An 8,682-nucleotide genomic window follows, 5' to 3' on the forward strand; every position below is an offset into this window, starting at 1 on the left:
CTCTTTTGTTACCTACAGTGCAGAGAGCAGTTTACTATCTGCCCTCTCATCACAGTCCTTAACTCTTCGGAGTTGTTTTGCTGCCAAGGAAAAGATCATTCAGTGCTCTTCATCTTCAGAACTGTTGTCATCCTTTTTCCCCGAGACAGCGGTTTGTGATCTGCCTGCAGTCTGTACCTTTCAGCAGCAAGAAGAAAAAACACATTTATTACAAGTCAGCTTCAAAGCTTCACCTGGCTACAGGCAAGTCCTGCCTAACAGGTCACAGCTGGGGGCACAGAATGTCAGCATAGAGATCTGAACACAGCCGGGAAGGATCTCCCACATTTCACAGAACCATTAAGTGGGATAAATGCTGTGCTGTGTCCTTCTGCCTTTTGGTATAAATTCTTCTGCAGTCTCTGCAGCTCTCTGGAAAAGGAGTAAGGACAGAAGCAGGAGCCCCTCCAGGAAGTCTTTTTTGCTTCCTGCAGTGGGGAGCCGTTACTCTCAATCCAGAAGAAGGGAAATGTTCATGACGCAGAAAACAACCTCGACTTTTTAAAACGCAGAGCCCCGCAGAAACACCCCGCCCTTCGGTTTCCGAAGTTCCCCCTGGCGGTTACTTCCAGCTTTACACACTCCAGGAGGAAGCACAGCGATTCTAAACGGAGTGAGAAAGCTAAACGGCTCGCCCAAGCAATTGCTACAAACTATTGTTTGATCCAGACCAGTGAGTGCCTCCACCTTTGTGCGTTTATCTGCTTTTTCCTCCCAAGCACTTACACAGAAAGCTTTGAAGCATTTTGGCTTCCTAAAAATTTCCATCTCATTAAGCAGAATTCAACCCTTGATACAGACAGCACTGAATGGCAGGCTATGGGAAAGGTGATTTCAGCTGAAGATCACCTCTGAGACGATTCCTTAAACCTCTCAGCCACAGCCCACGTACCACAGCGTCCTGCACACAGCGTCCTGGGGCACCAGCAGCTCCATGTAAGGCAGCTTTTTGTACTCCTCAGTTCCCACTGCCACATAGTAGCTGCCATTCACCAGTTCCTTTCCAGTGGACACCAGTTTGCCATCCAGGCTGCAGAGCCTCGGGAAAGAGACCAAGAGATTCAGAGCAACATGAGGGGAAGTTGCAAGATAGAGAACAGCCCCTCAGTGTGGAGGCAAACAAGTGCAAAGTGGTAAATGAGACCAAGATAAGAGCAAAGGGTGTTGGTGTTATTGATTTAAAGATGGGAAAACCAAAAAGCAATTGAAATTGCCAAAGCGTGCTACAAGCATCAAACTCCTGGTCCTGCAACTATTGAGTGCTGCCTGTGTTCCTGGGCACAATGAAAGAAGGCCCAGCAGTGCCTTGCCCACATACCCACCTGTTAACAGCTCCACTGCACAGATCAGCTTTCTCTGTCAGCACAGCCAGGAGCGCGTCCCACTGCCATGAAGTGCTCTTGGAGATCATCAGCTGGAAAGGGGGGCTCAGCAAATCCCCATTCCGAAAGACACTACAGCAGAAACAAGGCAGAGCACAAAGCAAGGCAGCGAGCAGAAACCTTTTATTAGCAGTTGTGAAGACATCAACTCTGCCTCTGGTGTCACCAGGCACCGTGAGATCTGTAATGAACTATGGGCATTTCTGTTCAGTTTCCTCTGATGAGGTGGATTGTGGAAGAGAGGGCAAAAGGCAGGTGTTCATGCAGTGTTTGCAGCAGATAGCTCTGGTGGAAGGAGGAACTGTTCGTGTGGGGGCAGCATTCAGGTTGGATATTGAGAAGACCACCTCCAGGAGGGTGGTCAGGCACTGAAATGGGCTGCCTGGGGGCTGAGCCTCCGTCCCTGAAGTGTTCACAAGGTGTGCAGCTGTAGTGCTGAGGAACACAACAGTGGGGAGATACTGGTGGAAGGTGGGCAGTTGGACTGGATGATCACAGTAATCTTTTCCAGCCTTGATTCTACCATTGTCAGAATCTCACACAGGAATTCCCTACTTCAGCTTCCAAAATGCTCCCAAATACCTTCCCAGCAGAAAGCACTGAGGCACTTACTGTACTGTAAGGTGGGTGGGCTTCTGCTGCTGCACTGCAGTGCTGGGCTTCCAGGGGGCTGCGGCACAGGGCTGGAGACAAATTCATGCACAAAAAACAGACAGCTCTGGCACAAAGCTTCCAGAGCTGTTCCATTTTCTTCACCAGGCAGCAGGTGCCCATCCTGCCTTCAGCTTGCTGCTGCTAGGTGGGGTTTGTTGTCAGCAACACGAAGCCCTGGAGAGGTTCTTCACATACTTGGGTGCATTCCAGAACCTCTGAGCAGATCCTTCTTCCCTTCACTGTTAAGCAGCCCCTGCATCGTTTCACACATCACCCTACTGATTCCTGTGTCATTTTCACAGGATCTCTGCTGGACACATTGCAGCCTTAAGTCTCAACTTGTGTTACACCAGTGCCAGCTCTCAGCCATCCCTCCTAGCTCAGTCTGTGCTCTTGCCTGTCCACACTCAGCTCAGACTCACCTGCACGCTGTTGCTCTTGTTTGTCCCACGGAGCTCCTTCCTCCCATGATTTAAATAGCTACAAGAACAAGAGATGACACTGCAGTGCACCAACCAGGCCATGACTGAAGAGCAGTGAGAAAATGACTGCTCTGTTGATTCGTTGCCAGTATGCGTGTTTATTATTTGGGTCATGTTTAAAATCCTCCACATTCTTCATTTCACGAGCTTCCACAATTAAAGCCTATTTAAGAAATCCCACTCAAACACAGACCAAGACATCCAGAACATTTTATTCCTTTGAGCTAAACAATGATAAGGCTCCAAGGACTGACTGCTGCTCAATCAGGACCACCTCAACAGGATGCAGCATGCAGTCAGGGAGCCAAACTCACCCAGCACACACATCTCACACACTCAAGACTGAAGCAATGCCACGAATCTCTCAGCCCTCTGTATTTCAGGATGAACCTGAACAGCTCAACTTCGTGCAGAATTAGAAAACAAAAGAAACCTCCACTAACCCAGAGAAACAGTGCTTATCAGAGCGGAAACTGTGGCTGGCAACTCTGTAGAACCTCCCACACCCCACGAAATGGTGCATGCGAGGCAAAGCAGCACCAATCTCACACAGCCAAAAGGAGACCTCACATCTCCCCCAGCGTTTTTTCTCTCAAGAGTCAGTGACCTTGTCAGCAATACATGCATTTCCCAAGCAACCTGAAATACATCCAGAAAATTCCACCAGGGAAAGAAACTAACCTCTCTGTATTTTTCTTTGGGTTTGCATCCTTTTTACCTGTTTGCCCTTTCCTTCCCCCCTCCATTTACACCTCAAAATATCTAGAACTGCTTACCAAACCCAGAGACAAAAGCACCATCTACTCACTCGAGCCTCTTGAACTTTTCACAGCCCGCAGCCACGTACTGGCAGCCATCCTGCAGGTCAGCCAGCTCAGCAACGCGACGGCCATGCTGGGGTGTGTAGAGATTCCTCACAGCCAAGGGTGCACGAATGCCCTCGGTCACCTCACTCAGAAATGCCTCAAAGGTCAGAAGCCGCCGCTGGTTCACCACAAACTTCCTCCCGTGGAAGAAGGGGTCGCCATTGCGATACACCACCACGTTCTTGGCTGGACGAGGCAGAGCTGAGCGCCGGGAGCTCATTCCCCATGGGTCAGAGAGGCAGACAGACAGACAGACGCAGAGCAGGGAGCAGAGCTCCAGCAGCTCTCCCACTCAGCCTGCGCCCTTCTGCCTTTGTGTTTTGCTGCCCCTCCTCCTCAGTCCCCTGAGCAACTGCCCGTCACCACGGCTGCAGCAGGAGCTGTGGGCCAGGCTGAAGCCACATCAAACAACCTGCAAACGCTGCCATCTGAGAGCCAGGAACCACACAGCTCTTTAAACCTCACCCCACGCTAACTACCATGGCCAACAGGTTCAAATGAAGCAGTTCAGAGGGGCAGTGCCAGTATCTCTGGCAGCAGCTTGCATGTCACCCAGAGCAGCAATACCTGAAGCTGTCATCCCCTTGCCATCACCTGCTACTGCATGAAGCGTGCAGCAGGTTTCCATTCTGCACATGGAGGACAAACATCCACGCCATGGCAGATACGCTGCTCCTTGCACTGGTTGCCCTGGGTCAAAACAGGCACTTGGAGATCCCAGGCATTGCAGAGTGGTGAAGTACAGAAAAATACAGCTCACACAGTGGTGCACATCACCCACAGCTGAGTGAAGGAGAAGTTCATCGTACAGATTCAAAGCACCTGTGGCCTTCAGGCATTTTAATTCCACCAGAAGCAAGGAGCTGGTCAAAGTGGAACTTCTGTGACAACTTTCCCAGCCTCAATTTACCCTTAGGACAGGTTCTCAGGGAGGGAGGACTTCCTCCAAGACACAGAACCTCCTTAGTGTCACTGCATTCCTGCTTTGACCAAATATTCACATTTAAAAGAAACAAAAGTCTTTTGCCACATGAATCTGGTTAGGAGAACATCAGCTCACAGAGTTGGAGTGCTGCTGTGAAATCATGTTGTGACTTTGGTGCTGCAGCTCCTCTGCTCCCCCACAGCAGTACAAAACATCCCACGTGCTCAGGAATGCCTTCCTAGCTGTCAGGAGACTCCAGCCTCTGTTTCAGCTTCAGGTACTACAAGAGAAAGAAAATCAAATGTTAGCAGTTAGATCTCAGAGACCCAGAAGCAGGAAAGCACCTGCAGTTTAGCCAAAGTCATCACACTTGGCCAGAAGATTCACATGAACTGCACCCTAACCAATGCCAACAGCAGCTTGCTAAGTGAGATAGCTCCTAGGCACGTTACTGTATTACACACACACAGCACTTATCAAACAGCAGCCTCTCTTTAGCAGGACAGAAGCTTACAGCCAAATCTAAACAATTTCTGCTTTCCTTTTTCATTTTTTTCCCCTCTCTCTCTCTCTAAAAATAAAAAAAAAGGCACAGCCATCATCTGATCCAACCCCAAGGAAACCGGACCCCCACCACCCAGCCTCTCACCCATCACAGATGGAACCCCTCTGACCAAGAGGCAGAGCAAGCCCTTACATTTTTACGGCTGTCAATAGCTTGCTGCAACCACAGCAGCTCCATGATCAAGTGATTCCTGAAGGACTGGAGGCCAGGCCGAGTTCGGGGAAGCTCCTTTACATCCACAAGTGGAATTTCTGCAAAGGATTGGAAGAAGCTACTGCTAGAATACTGAAATTGCATCTCTCTCCTGCAGTGAGAGATTCTGACGTCTCCAGTACATTCTCAAGGCTTCGATTCTCCAAAGTCCTACTTCACCACCTGCACCTGGTTATTCAACCCACGCAGCAGAACACCACACTGCAGGGACTGCTGTCTCTTACCCAGGCAGGCTTTGAGGGAGCCTGGTTCCAGGTCAGTGCTGTCCCATACAGATGAAATGCTGCTGCTGTTCTGCCACTCCTTGCTCTCCGATGGGGCACTGCACCTTTTTTCAGTGCTTTTACCTGTGACTGCCCCTAGATTTGCAGGGCTTGCTACCCTGCATTCACCCACAGAACTCAGTTCTTTCTCACTTTGCAGCTGGGCTGTAGGTTTCACGCTATTGCTGGAGCCCCAATCCCATTCTGGTTTGGGAACATCCAGGTCCTGCTGTGTTTTCTCTGTGCTGTCCTTGTCACTCAATACAGCTTCTCGCAGAGGTGAGCGCTTCTCTTTCACTGGCTTCTAGGAGACAAAAGTGAAAAACTGGACAGACAGACATAAAAAAACAAACAAACAAAGCACAGAAAGCTCTGAAAGGGGCAGCGCTGCAGGGCAGCCGTTGTCCTACCCAGAGATCTGCATTACCAGCAGCTCTGTCACAACACCTGACGCTGCGATTTGAACCACCGCAAACTTTGCCCCAGGCCTTTCTCTCAGGACGGGAAGCCGCGCTACGAGCAGCGCTCAGCCACCGCGGGAGGGGGGCAGACCGACGGGAGCTCGGCACACGAAGCGCGCAGTTTCTCGTGCAGTTGGAGCTCCGAGCGGAGCTGAGCTTCACCCGCGGGAGGCAACGATCGGTCAGCGGGAAGCCCACGGCGGGCCTCGGCCGCGCAATCGCCCCGTTTCTTCCGGTGACGAGGCCGCAAGGCAGCCCGCTGCCAACACGCGGCCCCGCCGCGCCCAGCGCCCGCACAGAGCCGCGGCCCCGGCCCGCCCCGCACCAGCACGGACCTCGGAGACGAAGACGGGTCTGGGCAGACAGAGGCCCGTCCAGCGCAGCTCGCTCAGCTCCCCCTCGATCTCCCTCACCACCTCCTCGTACTCCGCCCGCACGCCCCGCAGCCGCCGCCGCAGCAGGAAGCCCCGGACCCCAGCCTGCGGGCAGAGCGGAGAGGGGGGAGCAGCTCAGCGCCCGGACGGCGGCCCGGCGGAAAAGAAGCGGCACGGCCGGGTACGGAGCGAGGTACGGCTTTAATGAAGCGCGGCGCGGCCTCCCGCGGCCCCACCTGCAGCCGGGTCACCGCGCGCAGCAGTCGCCGCCTCTCCGCGCTCTCCTCCCGGGGACCCGGAGCCACCGCCATCGCCTCCGGAGCAACGAGGGCGCCGTCCGATGACGTCACCGCGCCGTCCGATGACGTCACAGCACCGCTGCGCGCGGCGGACCAAAATGGCGGCTGAGGGGGGTGTGGGGAACTCGGTGACCCGCGCGTCACCGCCGTCGGCCCCGCAGGGTGGGCCAGGGGGGCTCCGCCGTCCCGTCCTCCCCATCCCGCGGGGCCGCCTCCCCGCAGCCGGCGGTTGTCAGGCCGCGGCCTCCTCAGGGCTGGGGCTCTCGGCCAGGTGCAGCTTCTGACTGCGTTGCTGTCAAGGGAAAGCACGGCGGGACGGCACGTGCCCTGCACCACCACCACCAGAACCAGCACCACCGCCACCCCACGGCCCTGCAGGATACATGGAGCTGCTGAGCTCCTCCAGCTGCAGAAGGCAAAGGCAGAGGTTGAGGCGCCTATCAGCGCTGCAGGGCCGGGCACGTGGTGAGGAGACGCCACTCACGTGTGCCAGCAGCTGGTCCAGGTTCCTGTCGGCCACCAGCTTCTTCTGCTCCTCCGGGAGCTCCTCCACACACACATCCAGGCCGAAGTGCAGCCGCGCCAGCTTCTCCTGCATCTCACGCACGTGCTCCAGCTGCTCGAAGGAGCATTCCTTCCCTGCACCCGCAAGTAGAGCTGTCACCACCCACCAGCGTGCCCCCCCCTCCCCCGCGTCCCCTGGCTCCCGGCCGCTCACCAAAGGCCTGCAGTTTGCCTGAGTGGAAGTCGCTGAGCAGGCCGAGCAGCCCGCCCTCCATCTCACAGACATCAGAGACCTCGGTGAGGAAGCTGTGCTGCAGTGGGGCCCCCCGCGCTGCCCCTGCCCTCACCCTCTCCTTGCTCGCCCTGCACAGAGGACACGGACGATGTGACACCCCCAGCCCATCCCCCCAGCACTGCTCTCTCCCCCCACCCCAGCACTGACCGCCGGGGCCTGGCACGCTGTGAGGGCAGGGCGGGCAGCGGCAGGGGGAAGGATGCGCTCCTGCTGGTGGGCAGAAGCCGTGATGCCCTGGTGGGTGCCAGCTGCCCTCTGGGGCTCCGCTTCTTCCTCCGCTCCTCCATCCCAGAGCCACGCGGGAAGCACCTGAGCAGGACAGGATGGACACAAAGCTCTCGGCAGCGCTTCCCCACGCGGGGCCTCCTGGTCCTCACGGCAGCCGGGAAGCCAAGGACAGAGCTCAGCCCCCACACTGGGGTCAGCAGCCAGGCTCAGGCTGCCTCATCCCGGTCTGCGGTGGGACATCAGGGCACAGAGCAGAGCCTGGGATCTGAAAAACACCCGGGGAACTCCCAGCCGGGGATTATTCCTCAGCGTTTTCTCCCAGAGCTGCAGAAAAGAGGATTTCAGCCCCCATGGAGCAGGGAAGGACTCCCGATTCCCGGAGCCAGGGCAGAGACTGCAGGAGGGACCCGACATCCCTGAACCCTCCCCAGCGTATTTCGGCCCCCACCGAACTCCTCTGCCCCCTGGGCCCTTGACGGTGGCAGGACGGGGTGATGCGGCGGGTGCTGCGGAAGCCCATTTGTTCTACGGGCTCCGGCGCCGCACCACAGCGGCATGGAAACACCGACCTGTGCGAGGACCTCCTCCGGCCTTCGGTGCCACCCGGCTGCGTCCCCAGGACCGCTGGACCAACTGTGTTCCCGGAGCCCTGGGGCTGCGATTTGCATTTAAAGGGAAAGGGACCTTCCTCCGGCCTCAGCACAGCCCGGCCCCTGCTGGAGGGACGTCGCTGGACGCCGCCTTGCAGCGCCGAACGCCGCCCGCTGGAGTGGCCACAACGCGCAGATGGCCCCGGACCGCAGCACCAGCGTCACATGGGGAGGGCAGGATCCTGCCCTCCATTCTGCACAGCTGGAGCGGATGCGGCAGCCGTGCACGCAGCGAGGGTCTGGGGTAGGTATGGGGTCTGCACCCGGGCTCCTTCTCTGCGAGCATCCTGGTAGAAATGGGAGGGGATGTCACTGCCTGCCACCCCCTTAAACCATCCAGGGTTCACCGTGAGTCTCCTCAGCATCACCTGATTTGTGTGACCACAGATTTGCCCTTGCAAGAGCAAGGGTTCAGTCCTCTGGCACGTGGGACCGCAGGAACCCCCAGATCACAGGGAATGAAGAGCAACAAACTGCCCGGT

The 8,682-nt window shown here is 56.1% G+C and overlaps 3 protein-coding genes across 9 annotated transcripts; all 3 read right to left on the reverse strand.

The window, feature by feature from the left end:
* Nucleotides 1-61: 61 nt before the first annotated feature.
* DCDC2B (doublecortin domain containing 2B) lies at nt 62-4,068 on the reverse strand. 2 transcript variants are annotated; one of them, XM_048925526.1, is made up of 6 exons: nt 3,366-4,068; nt 2,498-2,555; nt 2,034-2,104; nt 1,362-1,493; nt 932-1,069; nt 62-177 (listed from the first exon to the last, which is right to left on the reverse strand). In XM_048925526.1, the coding sequence occupies exons 1-6, from the start codon at nt 3,641-3,643 to the stop codon at nt 96-98; spliced, it is 759 nt and encodes a 252-aa protein (XP_048781483.1). In that variant the 5' UTR covers nt 3,644-4,068; the 3' UTR covers nt 62-95. The 2 variants fall into 2 exon arrangements, with proteins under 2 accessions (XP_048781483.1, XP_048781482.1); XM_048925525.1 differs by having other exon boundaries at nt 932-1,078.
* Nucleotides 4,069-4,248: 180 nt separating this feature from the next.
* On the reverse strand, nt 4,249-6,615 carry IQCC (IQ motif containing C). Of its 5 annotated transcripts, none has more exons than XM_048925508.1 (6): nt 6,461-6,615; nt 6,186-6,329; nt 5,800-6,006; nt 5,351-5,690; nt 5,046-5,164; nt 4,249-4,628 (listed from the first exon to the last, which is right to left on the reverse strand). In XM_048925508.1, the coding sequence occupies exons 1-6, from the start codon at nt 6,533-6,535 to the stop codon at nt 4,587-4,589; spliced, it is 927 nt and encodes a 308-aa protein (XP_048781465.1). In that variant the 5' UTR covers nt 6,536-6,615; the 3' UTR covers nt 4,249-4,586. The 5 variants fall into 5 exon arrangements, with proteins under 5 accessions (XP_048781465.1, XP_048781464.1, XP_048781467.1 ...); XM_048925507.1 differs by having other exon boundaries at nt 5,351-5,693; XM_048925510.1 differs by lacking the exon at nt 5,800-6,006.
* Nucleotides 6,616-6,621: 6 nt separating this feature from the next.
* On the reverse strand, nt 6,622-8,248 carry CCDC28B (coiled-coil domain containing 28B). 2 transcript variants are annotated; one of them, XM_048925531.1, is made up of 6 exons: nt 8,120-8,247; nt 7,470-7,631; nt 7,242-7,390; nt 7,008-7,162; nt 6,907-6,929; nt 6,622-6,807 (listed from the first exon to the last, which is right to left on the reverse strand). In XM_048925531.1, the coding sequence occupies exons 2-6, from the start codon at nt 7,607-7,609 to the stop codon at nt 6,756-6,758; spliced, it is 519 nt and encodes a 172-aa protein (XP_048781488.1). In that variant the 5' UTR covers nt 7,610-7,631; nt 8,120-8,247; the 3' UTR covers nt 6,622-6,755. The 2 variants fall into 2 exon arrangements, with proteins under 2 accessions (XP_048781488.1, XP_048781487.1); XM_048925530.1 differs by having other exon boundaries at nt 6,907-7,162; nt 8,120-8,248.
* Between the last annotated feature and the right edge of the window lie 434 nt (nt 8,249-8,682).

This window comes from Lagopus muta, chromosome 23, assembly GCF_023343835.1.
Source record: "Lagopus muta isolate bLagMut1 chromosome 23, bLagMut1 primary, whole genome shotgun sequence".
Classification (NCBI taxonomy): Eukaryota; Metazoa; Chordata; class Aves; order Galliformes; family Phasianidae; genus Lagopus; species Lagopus muta.

What these genes read in the sequence shown, in the direction of transcription:
- CCDC28B (XM_048925530.1), bottom strand. Translation starts at nt 7,609, where the DNA reads ATGGAGGAGCGGAGGAAGAAGCGGAGCCCCAGAGGGCAGCTGGCACCC. An exon ending in CAGCGTGCCAGGCCCCGGCG is followed by an intron (nt 7,391 to 7,469) that starts GTCAGTGCTGGG and finishes TCCTCTGTGCAG; the next exon opens with GGCGAGCAAGGAGAGGGTGA. An exon ending in AGGCAAACTGCAGGCCTTTG is followed by an intron (nt 7,163 to 7,241) that starts GTGAGCGGCCGG and finishes TTGCGGGTGCAG; the next exon opens with GGAAGGAATGCTCCTTCGAG.
- IQCC (XM_048925507.1), bottom strand. Translation starts at nt 6,535, where the DNA reads ATGGCGGTGGCTCCGGGTCCCCGGGAGGAGAGCGCGGAGAGGCGGCGA. An exon ending in CTCCCTCAAAGCCTGCCTGG is followed by an intron (nt 5,165 to 5,350) that starts GTAAGAGACAGC and finishes AATCCTTTGCAG; the next exon opens with AAATTCCACTTGTGGATGTA. An exon ending in CTATTGACAGCCGTAAAAAT is followed by an intron (nt 4,629 to 5,045) that starts GTAAGGGCTTGC and finishes TTTCTCTTGTAG; the next exon opens with TACCTGAAGCTGAAACAGAG.
- DCDC2B (XM_048925525.1), bottom strand. Translation starts at nt 3,643, where the DNA reads ATGAGCTCCCGGCGCTCAGCTCTGCCTCGTCCAGCCAAGAACGTGGTG. An exon ending in ACAAGAGCAACAGCGTGCAG is followed by an intron (nt 2,105 to 2,497) that starts GTGAGTCTGAGC and finishes ATTTGTCTCCAG; the next exon opens with CCCTGTGCCGCAGCCCCCTG. An exon ending in TGCAGTGGAGCTGTTAACAG is followed by an intron (nt 1,079 to 1,361) that starts GTGGGTATGTGG and finishes CTCTTTCCCGAG; the next exon opens with GCTCTGCAGCCTGGATGGCA.